This window comes from Amborella trichopoda, chromosome 2 (assembly GCF_054954075.1).
Source record: "Amborella trichopoda isolate Santa Cruz 75 chromosome 2, AtrichopodaSantaCruz75HAP2 v2.0, whole genome shotgun sequence".
In the NCBI taxonomy this organism is placed as follows: Eukaryota; Viridiplantae; Streptophyta; class Magnoliopsida; order Amborellales; family Amborellaceae; genus Amborella; species Amborella trichopoda.
In genome coordinates, this window is record NC_142337.1 from 52,336,167 (window position 1) to 52,359,299 (window position 23,133).

A 23,133-nucleotide genomic window follows, 5' to 3' on the forward strand; every position below is an offset into this window, starting at 1 on the left:
AAAGTGTGGGACCCAATTGAGCCTACGCACAACATAAAATGACTCCATGGGGAATCTTTCTGCAGTCCACCAGGGAAATTATACGTGCAGCTCTCTCAAGTTGTCATGGTTTCAGTCATGGAAATTGTTTTATGCAGGTTGGACGGCATTTCTACATATGAAAAAGTTTATTCAAGGATGCTACTTGATAATGAAGAACTACGGATGCCCCTAAAAAATCGATCAAAAAAGGTAGTTTTAATGTTGAAAAACCTTTTGATTAATCATCTCGACATCAACATATGGGACTATGAAAAATTGAAAGATTTGAAGGCTCATAAATAGTGCATTTTATAATATATTATCGACACTGTCCATTTTCAAGATTTTCATATGTTATAGATCTACTTGATTTTAACCATATTTGAAGTTTAAAATTTCATAATCAGATATAAAAATAGATTTTCAGATAATCCTAATAACATTTTACATCAAAATTATATGCCATGATAAAATTTGAAGGGCATCGTACCTCTACACCTACGGAGGCATCCGTATGCCAACTGCACCCTTCTACATATGCTATCTAGAAAGTGTAAAGCATCTTAAGATGGATGCCAGTAGGTGCACCATCTAAACCCAATAGAAACTAATAGTACAAATATTTTCTTACTAGAATTATTATTTCTAGTTTTTAAAAGGGTGTGGTTTGTATAGACCCGAGACTCTAAACAATCAAAGTAAAGCATACCTTCAAATAGTGTCAAGAAAAGTAGTTTTAATACTGAAAATCTTTGTGATAGCTTTAAAATATATTTTTATCTTTAGTTATAAATTTTAAAGCTTTAGAAATAGTGTAGATAGAGTAAATCTATAAAAACTTGAAAATTGACGGTCCAAACATGTGTTACAAGATGCACTATTTCCAAAACTTGAAATCCTTTTATTTTTTTTCATGTCCATGAATCTTGATGTCATGATGATCAATTTGAGGATATTTGGGCATCAAAACAACCTCTTTTAGTAAAATTTTTGAGGTGGGCTCTAAACATCGGTAAAAGATGATCACCGATCTTCAAGGATGAACATAATCCGAATAAACCATGAACAAAGACAAAAAATTAGCGATGGAATTACGAAAACTTCGTTCCTGCAATCTAATATTGTCATTAATGGCAACATGAAGTGGAATGACTTCCATAATAATGAAATATTAAATTCAATAGGTCTGAAAATTTAAAGGAAAAAGTTTATATAGGGTTGCAACCTAAAAATGTAGAATTACAGATGCACCTAAAAAATCCATCGAAAGAGGTTGTTTCAATGTTGAAAAAACCTTTAATTAATCATCTCGACATCGAGATGTATGACTATGAAAAAAAAAAGAAAAGATTTTGAGTCCCAAAAATACTGCATCTTGCAATGCATTATCTAAACCGTACGTTTTCAAGATTTTTATATGTTTATAGATTTACTTGATTTTAACTATTTTTGGAGTTTAAAATTTTATAATTAAATATAAAAATATATTTTGAGATAATATTAAGAATTTTTTCACCAAAATTACATTTTATGATAAATTTTGGAGGTGCGCGTCGTTTAAGGTTGCACCAATTTTGGGAGGCTCTAAAGTCTCCTTAAAAAGTCCCTTTCCCAACATCCCTCTCTAAAAATAGTGTCCCTTTTTAATCTTATGAGTTGTATCCACACGTAAGTTTGACTTAAAAATGCAGTTGTAGTCACCCCAATCTTGATCGAGGGAAGCCAAAAATACCCAAGGCAAGCTACTTCGAAATTTGAATCACTCACACCCATCCTGACCCCGCCATAAAGTAGGCCCCGATAATCCAAATCGTTCAGAGAGCTCAAAGTGCTAAAGAATCGCCCTAAAAGGAAAAGCATGGCAAATCACAACCTAGGATTACCAAACGATACTCGTAGTGCCGACAAAACTAACTAACAAGCCAGTTAGACGGCCAACACATGATATGGTATAAAAAGACCTGGTGCTATTGCCAGTGGCACTGACGCCAATGAGACCAGCGCCAGGCTCCTGCAGTCAAAAGTTAAAGATAACCTGGACGTACAGACATGTGTCGCGTGTCATTACAGAACTGACACATGTTTGAAAGGATTAACATGCCAAATGCCAGTACGGAAGGGCATGGCACCCTCGAATTCGTCAAATGAGATGTCACATTAGTCGTCAATCGTATGATGATATCCAAATGGTCGGTTAACAAAGGCGACACTTGGAATGGCACCAAAGACAGTCAGAGTGGCGACGGTTTTTGATTATTCAATCAGTTGTACAGAAGGATGCTTAGGTGGCATGTGGCAAATTTTGTTAGAAAGCCACTCTGGGTGGCCCCAACGCCACTGCCAATGGTGTTGGGCCTCTGATATTGCCCACAAAGCTATACTGGCGACAGAGTCACGTGATTTTGGAGCATTTAATTTTGTTGACCATAATTAATGCTAATTAATGCCGGTTCGGCGCCACTCTAGTGGTGCCAAAGGTAGTGCAAGTGGCGACAGAATTTGAAAGGCTCAGATTGCACTCAAAAAAGATATGTGGTGATCCTAGAACTGTTTTGCCTATATATATATATAAGGCACTTCATCCTGATTCCAAGGGACAAACCTTTTGGGATAACACGCATAAGCTCTGCTAGATCGACCATACCCGAACCTTACACAGCCCAAAACTGAACTTTTAACTCGAACTCTTACGCTATCAAAGCCATACTTTAAACTGAAGGCCATCCAAATAATCTGACTTTTCGGACCTTCTTTCACCTATATTCACTTGCCCATTAAAAAACCGAAGGACCGGGATGGACTGTGAAATAATCTTCAACGAACCGGCATCGACTCTGGAGCCCGGCCTAGGGACCCGGCCTAAGGTATCATTTATGTTCTCTTCTTGGTTTTATTAAAGATGTTCATGAGTTTTCTATACTTTTCATTTATTGCGTCTTTTGTTTTCTTCTATTTTAGAATTCTTCATTAAATTCTCCTCCCGTCTCTTCTCATTAAACTTGTGAGACCCTCTTTCAAACTTCAAGGTGTCTGATAGAGAAGGCCTTGTGGCTCAATTGTCACTCAGAACATAATTTGATGGATCCCTTTCTCTATCAACTTCATTTGAGGAGTTTACGCTCGAAACCAAGGCAGGGACTGAGTTCCTTGCTTGCATTATTGAATATAAAGAATTGTATAAATAAGATGATGAGTTTGTAATAAAATTACAATGAAATCTTGTCCTTAATTTCAACTCTTGACACCCACACCCAAAGATAGAGAATCAATATCTCCCTTGCATATTTCTAAAATGAGCCAAGAGAGTTAGAACGCTGAAATCAACAGGGATGGGGCATTAAACGCCATGACATTTCCGTTAGAAAAAAGAACCAATGCCAGTCCAATGCACAAGGAACTTATTAGGATATAACTTTCATAACTATCTCAAATCTTCATTATCTGAAATTCATACAATGTAGATAATAAATTAGAAACACCACATATATTTCTTTGGGTATCATTGCATATTTTAAGTACGTTCTCTCGTCAATTAATATTTCTTCCCAAACAAAAGAAAAAGGTAAATTGAAAAGTGCTGCGTAATCACACTTCCACCATGTGAATTATGAAATTCTCTACTAGACTTGTCATGTTCTTCAAAGATAAGACCCAAGATTTGCAGCCATATTGCCTCTTGCACCCTCATTCTAGTTATATGGTTATTGAACCATGGAGATTTAAGAACTGAAGTATGAACCCTGGTCTGTAACCAAAGCAACGAAGTGGTGTGATCCATGAACCTTGGCTAGGCTTGTTGCACTTGTGCAGATGAACCCGACTTCTAGAAGCCAATCTATTTTCTTTGGCCATAGTTGCATGCATACGGATATCGAGGCTGTGTTGCTCATCCTTTAGGGGGGTAAGTCCACTTTCTTTCATAGGAAGATCTTCATAAAAGGCTCTATTGAAATCATGGAGAAGTTGTGAAGGAGACTCAAATGCATTGGTGCCATTGAAGAACATTTGGTATGCTTTGAGAGTTCCTAAATGAATCAGAAGCTTCTCCACCAATTCCTTTTTCTTTCGATCCAATATGTTCTCAATGCATCCTACTGCATCTTGGATCGTTGCATTTGGGTTTGCCTTCATGATTAATGCAACGAGGTTGGATTTCCCATCCTTTCTTTCTATCTGAAAAGACATCCATAAATGATTATTACTGTGTATTGAATGGACACATCAAACTTTGACATACATAGACTAAGATGTAATCCTTTAGTAACTGAATTGAATCTAAATTATACATTCAAAAGTTTGAAATTTGGGTTACCTCATAGCCTTGTAAGTTATTTAAGAAGCGTGCACAAAGCATGGTGAGTTCCGAAACCTTTTTATACCAAGCATGGTGTAGTATTTCATTTGAGAGCTTTGGAGGTGCCAAATATATAGCATGAGCAATGACTAGATCGGTTGCAATTGATATCATCCCAACTTTTATGTATTCCTCTATGGATGGGACGTAATTGTTCATTCTCCACTCGGCCACTTTAAACCATAAATTCATTGCTACCACTGCCATCACATTCATGAGATTCTCTACTATTGAATTCCATCACGATAGAATAAATTTTATTCATCAGCATGATGGATTAAGAGAAGCTTACCATTTGCCTAAGAGAGACAGTAATGTCTTGCCCTTGTTGGCGATAGGCTTCCTTTGCGATCGTATTAACATGGTCATGTACTGCAGAAAAGAGAACTTTCCTAGGCCCAATTAGGGTTTTCCACCCCATCTGAGACTCAATGAAGTGCCAACCATAATATTAGAACATTTCTCTTCCATTCCCAAACAGATAATTTAGTTCTCGTATATAGCTTGAAGAACAGACATGACGTATTATTTTTCTTCTTCTGCTAGGAAGATTATGATTGGAACCCAAACATAAATTGCTTCTGCTCTTCTGTTAAGGCTCAATAATGTAGTTAAAGTATTCTGTGGCAGTGCGAAGAATTCAAATTGCAGATAATCGTTCCTTATTTTTTCAATGTGGTTATAACATTAAGCCATCATTTCAGGAGACCTAGCCCCTTGTAAAATCAACTCACTAAGGGGTTTAAAAGATAGCAATTAATATTGTAAAATCAACTCACTAAGGGGTTTAAAAGATAGCAATTAATATTATAGAGATTATTTTTTATTTTCATTTCACTCACGTACTTCATCTGATTAACAAATTACCCAAACTGCTCATATTCAGAATAGTAATGTGAACAAGAATGTATTTCAATAAGTTGACCCACCCTAAACAAGTAGCGTTACTCCCATTATTTGGTTCGGGCTTCTTTGGTGGGCCAAATTACTAAAATGCAGATATTGGTACAAGGTTCTTAATCTTGAATGGGGTGATTGAATATTTTTTAGGATATTTTTTAAATGAGGAAGTACTGGAGTGAAAGCAAAATTAAGAAAATAAACCTTCCAAGGGTAATTGAGATGTTTGAACCTCTGAACGATGGCCTGGTTATGACCCCTAAATTATGTTTCTCAAATTTTCTACTTTTTTTTTTTTTTTAATATCATTTCTTTGAAGATGAATTTGGAAATAGTATTGGCTGCTGGGAGACATCCAACCTGAGAGAAAATTAAACGCTAATAAAGGGTTACACCTTTTGATTACATCCGTAAAACTCTGAAGCTCATCCATGGATCCATGAAAGTTTAAAAAGTCATCAATAATTGTAGCAAGGGCCGCAGTCTGGGCCAATGGATAAGTATGGATGATAGCATGTAGTGGCACTTGCAAAGAAGCAATGAATAGTATTTTCTCGCCAAAATCCTAGGTCACGGATTCCGCTCTTTTCTGCCCACCTATTTCAGAAAGTAATTTAGCATCACCGCAAAAGGGATAAAATACCCGCTTAAGAAAATGCTACTAATTTTAGTAAATTTGGACCAAACTTTCCATGCTTACATTGAAATTTGAGTGATTTAGGCCATCATCGTCATCATAGTCTTTTCCTAATTAATCGGGTCATCGTAGCCTTTTATCAATTAATTGGGGTCGGCTACACAAATTCTGGCTCTCCATTTTGCTCTATTAATACCATATGTTCAGGATTCATGACAAGTTTTGGCCAAATTTTATGTTAGCTGCCTACCTAACACAACTCAGCGTTTTTACCCGGGCATTTGAGTGATTTATGTATGGACTCTAAAAATTTTAGGTAAAAGACGAAATGCTTTACGTATAAGTGGAAATTGCAAAGAAGGTCAGTCAAGCCATTTTTTTTTAGTTTTTTCAAAATTGCCCTCATTCAACTTGAATTTTTTTTAAGTTTTTCATTACTAGGGCAATGCCATAAAACTTGGAGCACTGCCCTAGAAAAAACTACAAATTTTATAAACCAGTTTTGGATTGATTAAGGGATAATTTTGAAAAGAATTAAACAAGGTGGGTTGACTGACGTGTTTTGTAATTTTCGCCTATAAGTGGAGCATTTTGTATTTTACCTAAAATTTTGGGTCCGTAAGTAAATCATTCTTAATATTTTTCCATTAACTATGATTTTATTTATTTATTTTCAAATGGTCATGCCATGGATCATAAATACAATGATCGTGAAAAATTATAAGGTACCAGGACATGATAATTCTTAAAATTGGACTCAAAATAGAGTTTAGTATATAATACCTTTTTAGCTTTCCCAGTTCATCCTTAAAGTTTGCCTGGCGTAAGGTGTAGTTTCTTTTGGCGAGTTCCGCCAACATGTTATGGGTTCGAGCAGCCAATCTACAAATTGAAGTAATTAGCGTATTTGTTTTATATTCTTTCCAAGGAAAAGAAACACTAATAAAAGTGTTAAATCATTAAAACGGTGTTAGATATTATATATAATGAGACGAGTTAATTATGGTAAAGGGATGTCACAATTAGTTACTACCATTCGATTTGAAATATGATAGTTGGGATGTGTCACAAAGTTTGAGAAGGTTTTATTTGAACTTTGAGCTTGGTCAATGAAATAAATGTAGCCACTCAATTCCATATCCAGTAGTCAAGATTAATTGTGATCACCTTGTACCATAAGTAAATGGTTTCATTATATACGTTTCTATAAAGTATTAGCATAAGTTTGATATTTAAACTTTTGGCTTCCAGAGATAAAGTGAGCAGGCGAAAAGATTTGAACCGGTTTTTGGCGCGTCAAAGGAGATCCCTGAGAGCAGAGTGGGCTACAAAGATAAGAGGATGGTATTTCTGTAAAAAAATGAAAGGATTTGATTCGGAGAGAGAGATACATGTTGGTGTTCTTAGGGAGCTAATTGGGAAAAAAGTTGAGTGGTTAGAATGGATCTACACAGAACCTGGGTAATAGTTTGTTCAACCGGTCTTTAAGTTATACCTATGGGGGCTTCATAAAGACGTTGTTTCTCAGCAGAGGGAAAAAAGGACGGGTTTTCTACTTGAAAGAGCAAGCCTTCCCCATCCATAGCATTTCATTGTCTTCAAATTGTTGAATGACCCAAAGATGTACCAAATGGTCCAGTTGCGCAAGCCATGGAGCATCGAGTTCATACTCAATCTGCAAAACTTAAACAGAGGCATAAGTAAATCAATATATATGGATGAAAGTGCAAAGAGGTCCTAGAGATATAGTGATTGAAGAAAAGAAAATCAAGTAGTATAGTATTAAGGGAAAGGTTTCTATACTTCCCCAACAGCATAGAAGATCTATGCTTACCCTACCATCCAGCCGTTTAATTTTGATCAAGAGAGCCACTAACCATTTGATTTTAGATCTTACGTCTCAAAGTATTTTACTTTTAGTTTTTTTATACAAATTGTACGAATATGAAATTCGGTACGTGTCATCTTCTCATTGGGGCACACCTATAAAAAAATATTAAAAATAATTTTTCGAGAAAATATAATGATGAAAATACCTCTTGAAACTTTCAGAGGTATTTTAGTAATTTTATTTTATTGGAACTATTTTTTTTATATTTTTCACTAGTACAAGTTTAAGAGAGGATTGGACATCCAAAATTCGAAATCAAACTAGTTTATAGAAAAAAAATTTAAAATAAAATAGTATAGAGACGTGACATTGTGATTAGAGCAATCTTAACCCTCCATTCAAAATAGATGGTTGGATAAGGGGAAGTATATAACTTTTATGCGGTAGGGAAAACATAGAAAGCATGCCCTAGTATTAATATGATCAATGTCATCATGGTAACAATTATAGTTATCCCGTTAATAGGTTGGACAAAGGATCAGCTGAGAGTGGGTGCCGCAAACCATGCTTTTGCGACGGATCATTTTAGGATAAGTATAAAAAAGATCCCCTCCTTTCCCCAAAAAAAAAAAAAAATTGAAATTCTTTAAATCTACATCCATACCATGTTGTCCTTTTTATTTATTATTTTACCAAAAATGTTCTTCACATACTTGATAGGGTCAGGAAGAGTCATCATAGACCAAGGTCCGCAACGATTCAAGGATCTTCAATGCCAGTGATAGGTCAATATTTTGTTTTTTTGGATAACTTACTAAAGGAGAAGGCCCCCTATATATAGTTTTAGTAATAAAAGATCAAAGAGAAACAATTCATTATTTTACAATCTTATAATAAGGCAATTACGCCAAATCATGATAGACTGATCTCTCGACACGTACAGTTGTAATCACGATCCTATTAAAACAATAATGGCTATGTACCTTATTGACATATCATCACAATCTCCGATCCTATTACATCTATGATGGTTCCATGGACCTTATTGACAGATCATCACAATCCGCGATCTCCATGGTCCTTATTGACCGATCATCACAATCCCCGATCCTATTACAAACTATGATGGTTCATCACGGATCTAATAGATCCAAGATGATTCTTCACGGCCCTATGAGGTCCACGAAGGATATTTTGAGTAAAATAAATAAATATTACAAAATCGGTGTGGACGTAGACTTAAAGAATTTGGTATTTGCGAAATTTTTGAAAAAAGAGGACACTTTTGATCATTTCCCTTCATTTTATAATGTCTTTGAAAAGGATAATCCAGGTGCTTCCTTTAGTTGTAGATTCATATGTCTCTGTCTCCCGCACCCCCGCCCCCTAAATAAAAAATAAAAAATATCAATTACAATTCAGTATGAACTAAATTCTCTAATTATAAATTAACAAATTTGCATTATTTATTTAAGAAATATTTTCAAACAGATGGGGATCCTACAAAGTTCATCTCGCAGATCCTTGAGAAAAAGGAAACGATCATAGGTGTTGTTGTCAGACAATGCCTTCTCTAACAGTGATTTGGAGAAGGACATTGCATTTTCAAGTTTCTCCCATAAACATAAAATGGGATGCCTTGTAAACACTGAGCATTGGGCTCAAATATTCTTCGTAGTTCTCTTCTACATGCAATCTGATTTGAGGGTTGGACAAGGGCCAACAAAACTTACCTGCAAATTGTTACACTCTCCATCAATTAACCCATGAGTTTTATGGATTATATCACCATTTGTACGATAATTGGGAGCCAACTACTCAAAAATTGAGAGATTGATCAATGCTATTATGGGAGATATGGAAAATACTTTGGAAGCAGATCCTCTTCTATTGGCGTGCCTATTATTCAAGACTTTAGAATCCATTATGCGCGCTACTAACTCTAACTCAAGGATTTAAGTGAGTTGACTTGGACACTCATAAATGAAATAATCCATATATTTCAAAATTATTCGCAGTTCACATAATACCATTCAAAAATCAATAAAGAAAAAATAATACAAGAAAAGGTTGATAACTCACAGAAGGAAAAATATATAAAATAACTGGGTAAGGAAAGTTCAAAAGCAAAAACTTAAGAAAACCAAAGAGGAGAGAGAGAGAGACCTCATACAAGGCAAAGGGCCTTGCTATCTCAAGGTGGGACAAAACTAATAAATCAAAAACTCAAAAGTTGGTGCTCTACTTTCGGTGTACGCAATTGGGAGCATGAGATTGTGGGTTCAATTCCATGTCATATGGTTATTGAAAGCATATTTATAGGAAAGGGTTTGGTGATGGGGTTGTGGTGGTAGCATCTCTACCTTCAATTTTTTTTTTACTACCTATCTAAAACCTAGTCTTTATTTTTCCCTGTTTTTACTCCCTAATAAGAAAAAAAATATTTTAAAAATTAAACTGCCCCAAGTCAAATCTCTCTCTTTACTACCTTCTCTCTCTTTCTACCCACCTCTCTCACTCTCAACCCAAGAGAGAAAGGTAGGTAAAAAACAGGCGGGTATAGAGAGAAAGAGGGAGAGAGCGGGTAGAGAGAGGAGATGGAAGAGAAAGAGGGTGTGTAAAAAGATAAGATGGGTAGATATAAAAAGAGAGAGGACTAATAGAGAGAGAAGATGGTAGAGACATAGTGTAAAGTGGGGTTAAGCTAGAGAGATAAAGATATTTGGTAGGATAGTTTAGTCATTAAAATATTTATTTTTTAATTGGGGATAAAAGTAAGAAAAAGTAATGATTGAGTTAAGAGTGTAATATTAGACATATCGAGAGCAGAATGTTTATAAAGTTCATTTTGGGATATCTATAATTTGCCCTTAAAAAAATATAAAAAATAAATATTTGAACCCAAGATTGCAACCAAAAAAAAAATTCGCTCACATGGAGACACACGGTATTCATGGGTGCGTAGAAGTCTAAATGCATGTGAATCCTTGTACATTTCTTTGGCCACCAAGTGTTTCTCATCCTTTTCTTCAACATCTTCCATCCAACCCCTGCCTCTTTCAACAAAATATAAAAAACTTTACTCCATATAAAAAAGGAAAACGATGAAATAGTAAGGAAAGCCAAGGAAAACTTACGAGCACCTTGACGAATTTCTCTATTCTATCTTAATTTTTAAGGGAAGTGTGCCTCCGTACTATATTTAAATATAGTAATTATGCAGGGGTTCAATATTTATTAGATTAACAAGGAGTTCTACTAAGTTGATGTTCTAAACATCATACCACAACTTTTTTTTCCCCTTTTATTGTTTCCTATTTTGCCCCTCAATATGATGTTCCAAATATTGGATTGCTTTTCTATTTTATTTTTTAAACTTATCTGTGTTCAAACCAGGAACCGCGGAATACTTGGCTTGCATAGCTATGCAATCTAAGGTCTGAGACTTCAAACCAGTGCGATCTGACGCTCAAAGTCTTAGAACGCTTGGCTTGCACAAAATTCACACAAGTCAAGTGGTCCAAGGTTCCAGACCTCATACTGCTACATGAATTCGAATTTCACAATCCAACCATCTGAGGTTCCACATCTCAGACCGTCTGGCTTGCGCCATCTTCAAAGAATCCAAGCGGTTCGAGTATCGAGACCTCAGACTAGTGCCTTGCCTACACTTTCAAAGAATTAAAAAACATAAAATTATAAAGTGGCCTGATGTTTAGAACATCATATATAAGGGCACAAATGAAAAAAAAAAATGGACCTCTATGTAATTCCCTTAGTTTTAATTAAAACTAAAAAAAAAATTGTTTCATATGGCAATGACTGCATTTCTACGTTTGCGGTCCTGAGGTATAAAGCGCCCTTATTAAAGATGTATGCAAATAGGTAGTCCATCTAAACACAATTGAAACTAAAGGTCCAAATATTTTCTTAATAGAATTATTACTTTTTATTTCAAAACTTTTAATTTTTTTTTCATATTCATAATCTCCATGTTAGAGATTATAAGTCTTTATTTTTAAGTCCAAAAATCCATCTCAAAAATAGCATTTAAGAGGTGACTCATTTCTACATGGACTTATAGAAACTGTGTCCAAACTAAAATGGTATTGGTTAGAAAGTGCATTTTTTTTTGCATAAAACATAGAACTAGTAGTGGGATTAACTTCTTACACATATATATCCTCTAGCACTTTTTGTATCTCTTCTGAAAAGTACTCTTGCAACCCTAAATTCTCCAACAGGTCGACCATCCATAGCTTAATGAACTCCTCATCCGCCGGATGTATTGGAGGATCGGTATCATTATTGTTCAGTATCTTTAGAAAGCTACCTAAAACATCAAAAACAAAGAACATGAAAGAGAGAAAAATACGAGTAGTTGTTCACCCAGCCGGACCAATTTATGTCAAGTCGTATTTCGACTCTCTGCTGAGTTGTGTTTCAACTCTCTGATCTGTCTTATCTACTGAGTCGTGTTTCGACTCTCTAATCTGTCTCTTAGCCAAGTCGTGTTTCGACTCTCTAATATGTCCCTTTGCCGAGTCATGTTTTGACTCTCTGATCTATTTGATATTTTCCAAGAGTTCCTGAGGCCATCTAATCCTAAGGCTTGTTGATCTGCCTGTGCTTTCTGTGCTTGTTGATCAAGCAATCTGAGCATGGCAACTACCTCATATACTGGTCATGCTATACACCTAAAGATCCAACTACTTATTTCTCTGAATAGACTCAATGTCCATTGATTGATATGAATATACAGACATGTCTTTTATAGACAAATTACAGATAATACTAATAGAAACTAAATTATAGACACCTAAACTATATACAGACTTATTATAAAATGCAGGACGCAATATCCTACCCTTCCCATTTCTAATGATTACAATATATGCCTTCTATATTAACCGGATATAAAATATATATACTTTTTTTTCACACTCCCCCTCAAACTCAAGATGCCATGAAATAGAGCAACTGGAGTTTGAACACCAAGTTGCGGAAATAAGCACTTGGATCTTTAGGTGTATACTCAAATTGCTTGATCAACAAGTACAAAAAGTGACGGCGAATTAACAAGCCTTGAGAATAGATGGCTTCAGGAAAACAAATCAGAGAGTCAAAATACGACTCGGCATAGAGACAGATCAGAGAGTCGAAACACGACTCGACTGAGATGATAGATCAAAGAGTCGAAACACTACTCAGTAGTGAGTCGAAACACGACTTGACAGAAGTTGCATCGACTGGGTGAGCAACAAAATCGTCTTGAAAATAGGCGACAATGCTTCATGGACGAGGAATGGACATAGCTAAGATGAACCTCGCTCTAATACCATGTGAAGAGTCTCAGGTTTCTCTGAAGAGACTCAGTGTCCATTGATTGATATGAATATACAGACTTGTCTTTTATGGACAAACTACAAATGACACTAATAAAAACTAATCATAGATACATAAACTATACACACACTTATCATAAAATACATAACCCAATATCCTACCCTTCCCATATTTACTGATTACAAGATATACCTTCCATATTAATCTTAGGCACAATATATACTTTCTTTTCACAATCTTTAGAAAGCTACCTTAAACAGCAAAAACAAAGAACATGAAAGAGAGAAAAAGATTCATCTTTAGCCCCCATAATGTATTCTTCTACCTCCATTTCCAACGTTATGAAACATGCATTTGAGATAGTTGAGGAAATCAGAATCCTTTGTAACTATGAATGCGCATGCTGTTGAAGAAGGAGATCCAAATAGGGACCCGTCAGGGCCCTTGAATCGTAGGACCTCTCTGAAATCGATCTCGTATGTTGCTGGTATGGCTTCCAGATGATATAGTAGAACTTCATAAGGTTGTGTCAAATTTTCTCTAGAAAAAGATCAAAATATTATGAAACAAATCGAAAGAATACAACTCGAATTTCAATCACGAAAATCAAATAAGCAATCTAGAAAGAGAATTTACCTCCCAAGAATTCTCTCTCTCTCTCTCTAAGGAGATTTTACTGGCACTAGCAAACCTTTGGGAAATATTTCCAGTCGCTTGCTCTGAGCCAGTTCAATCGTACCAAGAAGAACGACAGTAAACCATGGAGTTGCAATTGCAAATTGTGGAGAATGTTCAAGCAGGAGCTTCTCTATGTTTCCATGAATGAAGTCCAACCCTAACACGACAATATTATTGGCACAAGTGTTTTAGAGCAAACAACCAACAACCATATGATTCGATTCGTGCTTTCTTTTTCTTTCATCTTTTTGGAAAAATTTGATATTATCCTTGTAGCATTGACTAAGAAAGAAGGGTGATGGATCAATCTCATCGTCATAATATTGCTTTGGTGCATGTTTTTATTTGGGATTGTTGGTAAAGAGATCATTTATCATTTGTACACAGAGGTCACAATGATTTTCACTCATTAGATATCAAACTAGATGGCTTGGGGACCATAAAGAAGTCTGAAAAGGTTTTTTTGGAACTTTATGTCTCAATCACATGCTTACAACCACCCATTTTGAAATTTAAAGGACATAATTGATTGTGACCTCTATGTACAAAAGATAAATGGTCTCTTCGTAGAAAAACCCTTTCTGTTTTTGGTTGTTGTGTAATGTTGATGCTTTACGACTCCTCCCACAAATAAGAGAAAAATCCACATATGGATTGGAGAAAAGATGTGGTATGGTCCCAAGGTCTTGTTATATTGAGGTTTTTTGTTTTGAATTTTCTAGTTTTATCTTATCCTAATTTGAATAACTAACTTTCAAACCTCCTAAACTATCAATAGCTATAAGTGTTTGAACAATTCAAAAGTGGGTTTTTTAAACTGCCCAGCAAAAACACAAACGAAGAAACTAAGTGTTGGATGGTACGAAAGTGTTAGGCGGTTCGATATGCCAACTTCTAAACAACCCAATTGCATCATTCCTTCTTTCTTGTTTTTTTTTCTTTTTTCTTTTAATGTTTTGGATGGTCTGAAAGTTAGTTTAAAAATTTGGACTTTTGAACCACCCACATATGTTTTGGGTGGTTTGAAAATTGGAGATTCTAGCCACCCAAAAAAAATGAAATATTCATGTGTTTTGGGTGGTCCATTAGAATTTCCAAAGTGGTAAAATGGGAATAGAAAAAATCAAAAGAATAGAGACCAAAAATATGAACATTGTTGTTTGTATATAAATTTTTCCATCGTGTAATCATTTAAGGGGTTGAAACGTTTAACAAAGTCATCAAAGGCCCAAATGATCTCAACCAACATATGAGAGGCTACTTATTTATCTTCATTTCACTAAGGTACCTGCTCAAAAATATTTAAAATATTTTCAAATTACCCTTGTTCATGATTTTGAAGGATAATAATCTACGGATGACCCCCATGATGCCCAAAAGAATGGCAAATATTCCTCAGTAATCAGCGATTACAAATAATGAAAACATTGTTCAAGAGGGCAATGATCTAATGCAACGGTTGTATCATAGTACAATGAACTACACTTCTAGAAAACCATATTTGTGGTATTTATATGACCCAAAATTTTGCACACACACTCTCTTCGTCTCAATAATCAATCCCAAAAAAAAACGAAGTTCAATTTGGACCCTAGATATGGTCAAAATGAGTCCCCCTCCAACAATGAATCTAAATTATTTATTCGGGGAATTTCAATATATTAGTCTTTACAAACACAAAATCATATATATTTTTTTAACATTGTCATCTAACGATAAAAAACTAGAGGTATTTTTGTCATTTTTCACCCGAATGTCTTGCAAATATGAAATAACATAAAAACCCATAATTAAACCTCATTAAGAACCTTGAATAATGTTTTCTTTCATAGTAATCTCGAACAAGCTGAGGTATCTTTGTCATTTGGCTAGGTTCTTTTGCGGGACGGTTCAAGTAATTGAAATGAATGCCCTTCCCAATCTTGACCAAGGACAATTTTAAAACTTTTCAAATAATTTTAAAAAGTAGTTGAGCAAACTGAAAATAAAAAAATAAACCCACAAATGTCACTCGACATAGTTTGCAAATTTACTTTTTACGTTTTGATCATTTTAAAAGCGTGAAGGAATATCTTGTACAAGTTAACAAAAAGGAAAACCAAGACAAAAAAAAAATACAGAACAAGGTGGAGATGAGCTCATAAGTTTGTTACAAAAACACCAAGCTACTATTCTATAATATCTGTTGGTGAAGGCAGATCGTGGATTTCTACTTTGTATACTAAGTTTAAGACACCAATCTAATCTCCCTCGTGCAAACCAAATGGTGTAACGTTCAATGTTACTAAACTTGTATCACATTATTATGTGTTTAAAAACAGAGTAATTAGAAAAGGGTTGTACTTAGGACAACTGTACACGAGCCAAAATATTAATGGGGGACTAGGGTGGGCTGGGCGGGCCGGCCTGGCCCTAGAAAAGTAGGGCCTAGGCCACAAACTATGGCCCGAGGGGCAGGCTAGGGCTAATGTAGCCGGTGCGACTCATTTTTTTCTTTTTCTCTTTTATTTTATCTTCATTTTTTTTGGCTTACGCGGGACCTGGGCTACCCTTATTGGGACGAGGGCCACAAATGGCCCGGTCTGTGGCCACTAGGGGGAACGTGATTTCATACAATAAAGGGGCCATTATGCAGGTGCATTATATCCACGCCTTTATTATCATATGCCTAAATTTTTTGCCAAAATTACAACGAGCATCCCATTCTTTGGGGTTGTTTTATTATTTGCTCCAATTACTCACCTGTCCGACAATTTCAACAATGTTGTAAAATTGGGACAACCCAATTACCCCTTTTGAGCAAATCAGGATATTTCAAATCCCACTAGATGTGGTGAGCACTTCACCACAATGATGTCAACACTCAAATTTGAATTTTGAGTTTTATGACACTTAGACCTAGCCATTCAAAAATTACTCCGTCTCTATTCAATCTTGGAGCATTAATTGTTTTTGTAATACGAATAAATATTATTTTCAAAACGCAAAGATTTATGTGGTTCACCCCAAGAAGGCTACATCCACAGGTATGAAAATATGAAATCCGCTGTATCAATGAAATTTATATTACAAATTTTTAGATGGAAAGTTAACTCTCTAACATTTGACAAAACACAGTCGAGTAAACCCTTGTAGACCCAGTCTCCCAATCAGAACCACCAACGATCTCTTATCTCTATTCCACAGCTAAACTACAATCCAAGAAGACACCATCTCCATTCAACAGCTAAACAACTGTTTAGGAGGAGAACCTTGAGAACATCTGACACTTTCTCTCACTAAAAGAGAATATCACCCAAAATCTTCATGGGAACCGTTTCTCTACAAGAAACCAACATCTCAATCTACAGGAGGCACATCCGTGGTGTTTCTCTCCATATGAGGCTTTCTTCTCTCTAAGGGGAGGCTTTGCCTCTCATGCACAAGAGACCTTTCCTCTCTCTCTCTAGAGAAAGCCACCTTTCCCATATGGTTACCCAAATAGGGCACATAACTTTTCTGCACTTTCATATTATATATATATAAGGTTGTGAGCCCATACCAAATAGGAAACTTCCCATGTGTTACATATATCTCAAGAACCAAAAGATATATCCAGAGTCCTAATCATTTTAAAATTATATTTCCTTTACGAAACTTATTAATATCAACATCAATCGTACATAATATGGGATTTTTTTATGTGGGTGATTTTTGATAATCACCATATCTAACAATCTCCACATTGATATAAAAAATGACTTGCTCACTATACCAACATCCAATGGATATCTTTATGAGTTCTCCATCTTTTTACAAATATATTCTTTAACAATTCTTGCTGGAAAATAGTGCTTGCCATTATATTTTTTCACCTCAAATGAAACGTTCGTATATGTTTTCATGTGCTTTTCTTTAACCAAATGCACAAACACTAGCCTTGTACTGAACCATAAGCTTTGATACTACTTGTTAGGATTTAAGAACCCTCTTAGATACTGAAACAAAAATCCCAAAAGTTGGATCCTACCAAGATCGTGTATTTATCCAGCTAGAAACAAAATAGGAGAGTACACAAGCTATAATATGATAAATAAAACATGAAACACACACACCCCACAGGAACACAAAGATTTACATGGTTCACTCCAAGAGAGCCACATCCATAAGCATGACAAAATGAAATCTACTATACCAATGAAAATTACGTTATAGATTTTGAGATAGAGAGTGACCTCTCTAACACTCGACAAAACTCAGTCGAGTAAACCTTTTTAGACCTAATTTTCTAGTAGGCCCCCACCCATCAATATCCCATCTCTATTCTATAGCTAAACCACTGTTTAGGAAGAGACCATCTCCATTCTACAACTAAATCTCTGTCTAGGTGGAGAACCTTGAGAATAGTTGACAATTTTTAGTTAACAGTCGATACTCTCTCTCACTAAAAGGGGAAACTACTCAAAATCTTCACGGGAACCGCTTCTCTATAAGACATAAGCCTTTCAATCTACAGGAGGCACATCCATGATGTTTCTCTCCATATGAAGCTCTCTTCTCTCTAAGGAGAGGTTTTGCCTCTCATGCACAGGAGGCCCTTGCCTCTTTATCTCTAGAGAAAACCACCTTTCCCATATAGTGACTCAAATAGGACACACAAATTCTCTATACTTTCATATCATATATATAAGGTTAAGAGTGCACAATAAATAAGAAACTTTTTATGAGTTACATATATCTCAAGAACAAAGAGATATATCCAGAGTCCTAATCCTTAGAAAACTTATCAATATCAACCTCAATCCCACATAATATGGGATTTCCTTATGTGGGTGATTTTGGATAATCACCATATCCAACAATCTCCACATTGTTGGAGAACCCTCCAACAATCCAACAATATCCAATAAGAACCCTCTTAGATACAGAAACAAATATCCCAAAAGTTAGATCCTACCAAGATCGTATACTTATCCAGCTAGAAACAAAATAGGAGAGAGCACGAACCATACTACGAGAAATAAAGCCTGAAACACACACACACACCCCACAAGAACACAGATTTACGTAGTTAATCTCAAGTGGGCTACATCCACGGGCATGAGAAACTGAAATTCACTATACCAATGAAAGTTACATTACAAATTTTGAGTGAGAGAGTTACCTAACTAACACTCGATTAAACTTGGTCGAATAAACCTTTTTAGACTCAGTCTCCCAATCGACACCACCTATCGATCTCTCATCTCTATTCCACATCTAAACTACTGTTCAAGAAGATACCATCTCTATTTCACAACTAAACCACTGTCCAGGAGGAGAACCTAGAGAACAGCCGAAACTTTCCCTCTCTAAAAGGTAAAATCACCCAAAATCTTCATAGGAACCGTTTCTCTATAAGAAACCAGCATCTCTCGCTAAAAGGAAAAACCACCCAAAATCTTCATGGGAACCGCTTCTCTACAAGAAACTAACCTTTTAATCGTGGTGTTTCTCTCCGTAGAAAGCTCTTTTCCCTCTAAGGGTAGGCTTTCTCCGTAGGAAGCTCTCCTCTCTAAGGGGAGCTATTGCCTCTCATACACAGGAGGCCCTTACCTCTCTCTCTTTAGAGGAAACCACATTTCCCATATGGTGATCCAAATAGGGCACACAAATTCTCTGCACTTTCATATCATATATATAACGTTAGGAGCCCATACCAAATATGAAACTTCCTATATGTTGCATATATATCAAGAACCAAGAGATATATCCAAAGTCCTAATCCTTTTGGAAATTTATTTCCTTTAGGAAACTTATTAATATTAATCTCAATCTCAATCTCACATAATATGAGATTTTTTTATATGGGTAATTTTGAATAATCACCATATCCAACAATGATCATCATATTCTAGATCATGGATCTCTGAAAATTTAGATCTGAAATTTATATGAAAAATGGGTGTTAGAAGCAACCAGAGAATAATATGAGTCGGGGGACACATAAAAAACCCGATCGTTTGAAAACACTGTTTTTTTTTCCGATTATTCTTCCTCAAGAGTTGATCTTTACTAGACTATGTCATGCTTACACACTCTGTGACGTCTAAAGGTCACCGAAGTATGGTTGGAAAAGTGTGGGACCCAATTGAGCCTACGCACAACATAAAATGACTCCATGGGGAATCTTTCTGCAGTCCACCAGGGAAATTATACGTGCAGCTCTCTCGAGTTGTCATGGTTTCAGTCATGGAAATTGTTTTATGCAGATTGGACGGCATTTCTACATATGAAAAAGTTTATTCAAGGATGCTACTTGATAATGAAGAACTACGGATGCCCCTAAAAAATCGATCGAAAAAGGTAGTTTTAATGTTGAAAAACCTTTTGATTAATCATCTCGACATCAACATATGTGACTATGAAAAATTGAAAGATTTGAAGGCTCATAAATAGTGCATTTTATAATATATTATCGACACTGTCCATTTTCAAGATTTTCATATGTTTATAGATCTACTTGATTTTAACCATATTTGAAATTTAAAATTTCATAATCAGATATAAAAATAGATTTTCCGATAATCCTAATAACATTTTACATCAAAATTATATGCCATGATAAAATTTGAAGGGCATCGTATCTCTACACCTACGAAGGCATCCGTATGCCAACTGCACCCTTCTACATATGCTATCTAGAAAGTGTAAAGCATCTTAAGATGGATGCCAGTACGTGCACCATCTAAACCCAATAGAAACTAATAGTACAAATATTTTCTTACTAGAATTATTATTTCTAGTTTTTAAAAGGGTGTGGTTTGTATAGACCCGAGACTCTAAACAATCAAAGTAAAGCATACCTTCAAATAGTGTCAAGAAAAGTAGTTTTAATACTGAAAATCTTTGTGATAGCTTTAAAATATATTTTTATCTTTAGTTATAAATTTTAAAGCTTTAGAAATAGTGTAGATAGAGTAAATCTGTAAAAACTTGAAAATTGACGGTCCAAACATGTGTTACAAGATGCACTATTTCCAAAACTTGAAATCCTTTTATTTTTTTTCATGTCCATGAATCTTGATGTCATGATGATCAATTTGAGGATATTTGGGCATCAAAACAACCTCTTTTAGTAAAATTTTTGAGGTGGGCTCTAAACTTCGGTAAAAGATGATCACCGATCTTCGAGGATGAACATAATCCGAATAAACCATGAACAAAGACAAAAAATTAGCGATGGAATTACAAAAACTTCGTTCCTGCAATCTAATATTGTCATTAATGGCAACATGAAGTGGAATGACTTCCATAATAATGAAATATTAAATTCAATAGGTCTGAAAATTTAAAGGAAAAAGTTTATATAAGGTTGCAACCTAAAAATGTAGAATTACAAATGCACCTAAAAAATCCATCGAAAGAGGTTGTTTCAATGTTGAAAAAACCTTTAATTAATCATCTCGACATCGAGATGTATGACTATGAAAAAAAAAAGAAAAGATTTTGAGTCCCAAAAATACTGCATCTTGCAATGCATTATCTAAACCGTACGTTTTCAAGATTTTTATATGTTTATAAATTTACTTGATTTTAACTATTTTTGGAGTTTAAAATTTTATAATTAAATATAAAATATATTTTGAGATAATATTAAGAATTTTTTCACCAAAATTACATTTTATGATAAATTTTGGAGGTGCGCGTCGTTTAAGGTTGCACCAATTTTGGGAGGCTCTAAAGTCTCCTTAAAAAGTCCCTTTCCCAACATCCCTCTCTAAAAATAGTGTCCCTTTTTAATCTTATGAGTTGTATCCACACGTAAGTTTGACTTAAAAATGCAGTTGTAGTCACCCCAATTTTGATCGAGGGAAGCCAAAAATACCCAAGGCAAGCTACTTCGAAATTTGAATCACTCGCACCCATCCTGACCCCGCCATAAAGTAGGCCCCGATAATCCAAATCGTTCAGAGAGCTCAAAGTGCTAAAGAATCGCCCTAAAAGGAAAAGCATGGCAAATCACAACCTAGGATTACCAAACGATACTCGTAGTGCCGACAAAACTAACTAACAAGCCAGTTAGACGGCCAACACATGATACGGTATAAAAAGACCTGGTGCTATTGCCAGTGGCACTGACGCCAATGAGACCAGCGCCAGGCTCCTGCAGTCAAAAGTTAAAGATAACCTGGACGTACAGACATGTGTCGCGTGTCATTACAGAACTGACACATGTTTGAAAGGATTAACATGCCAAATGCCAGTACGGAAGGGCATGGCACCCTCGAATTCGTCAAATGAGATGTCACATTAGTCGTCAATCGTATGATGATATCCAAATGGTCGGTTAACAAAGGCGACACTTGGAATGGCACCAAAGACAGTCAGAGTGGCGACGGTTTTTGATTATTCAATCAGTTGTACAGAAGGATGCTTAGGTGGCATGTGGCAAATTTTGTTAGAAAGCCACTCTGAGTGGCGCCAACGCCACTGCCAATGGTGTTGGGCCTCTGATATTGCCCACAAAGCCATACTGGCGACAGAGTCACGTGATTTTGGAGCATTTAATTTTGTTGACCATAATTAATGCTAATTAATGCCGGTTCGGCGCCACTCTAGTGGTGCCAAAGGTAGTGCAAGTGGCGACAGAATTTGAAAGGCTCAGATTGCACTCAAAAAAGATATGTGGTGATCCTAGAACTGTTTTGCCTATATATATATATATATAAGGCACTTCATCCTGATTCCAAGGGACAAACCTTTTGGGATAACACGCATAAGCTCTGCTAGATCGACCATACCCGAACCTTACACAGCCCAAAACTGAACTTTTAACTCGAACTCTTACGCTATCAAAGCCATACTTTAAACTGAAGGCCGTCCAAATAATCTGACTTTTCGGACCTTCTTTCACCTATATTCACTTGCCCATTAAAAAACCGAAGGACCGGGATGGACTGTGAAATAATCTTCAACGAACCGGCATCGACTCTGGAGCCCGGCCTAGGGACCCGGCCTAAGGTATCATTTATGTTCTCTTCTTGGTTTTATTAAAGATGTTCATGAGTTTTCTATACTTTTCATTTATTGCGTCTTTTGTTTTCTTCTATTTTAGAATTCTTCATTAAATTCTCCTCCCGTCTCTTCTCATTAAACTTGTGAGACCCTCTTTCAAACTTCAAGGTGTCTGATAGAGAAGGCCTTGTGGCTCAATTGTCACTCAGAACATAATTTGATGGATCCCTTTCTCGATCAACTTCATTTGAGGAGTTTACGCTCGAAACCAAGGCAGGGACTGAGTTCCTTGCTTGCATTATTGAATATAAAGAATTGTATAAATAAGATGATGAGTTTGTAATAAAATTACAATGAAATCTTGTCCTTAATTTCAACTCTTGACACCCA

At 35.7% G+C, this 23,133-nt stretch overlaps 1 protein-coding gene across 1 annotated transcript; it reads right to left on the reverse strand.

Moving 5' to 3' along the window:
* Positions 1 to 3,643: 3,643 nt before the first annotated feature.
* On the reverse strand, positions 3,644 to 22,527 carry LOC110008551 ((E,E)-geranyllinalool synthase). Its single transcript, XM_088859860.1, has 10 exons — positions 22,488 to 22,527; positions 13,781 to 13,924; positions 13,415 to 13,636; positions 11,917 to 12,076; positions 10,678 to 10,799; positions 7,469 to 7,595; positions 6,696 to 6,794; positions 5,802 to 5,872; positions 4,334 to 4,575; positions 3,644 to 4,194 (listed from the first exon to the last, which is right to left on the reverse strand). The coding sequence occupies exons 1-10, from the start codon at positions 22,525 to 22,527 to the stop codon at positions 3,715 to 3,717; spliced, it is 1,707 nt and encodes a 568-aa protein (XP_088715986.1). The 3' UTR covers positions 3,644 to 3,714.
* Between the last annotated feature and the right edge of the window lie 606 nt (positions 22,528 to 23,133).

Coding starts and splice junctions, on each gene's coding strand:
- LOC110008551 (XM_088859860.1), bottom strand. CDS start 22,527: ATGGTCGATCTAGCAGAGCTTATGCGTGTTATCCCAAAAG. Junction 13,925..22,487: donor TATGCGTGTTATCCCAAAAG/GTTTGTCCCTTG, acceptor TTGTCGTGTTAG/GGTTGGACTTCATTCATGGA. Junction 5,873..6,695: donor GAACTGGGAAAGCTAAAAAG/GTATTATATACT, acceptor TTTCTGAAATAG/GTGGGCAGAAAAGAGCGGAA.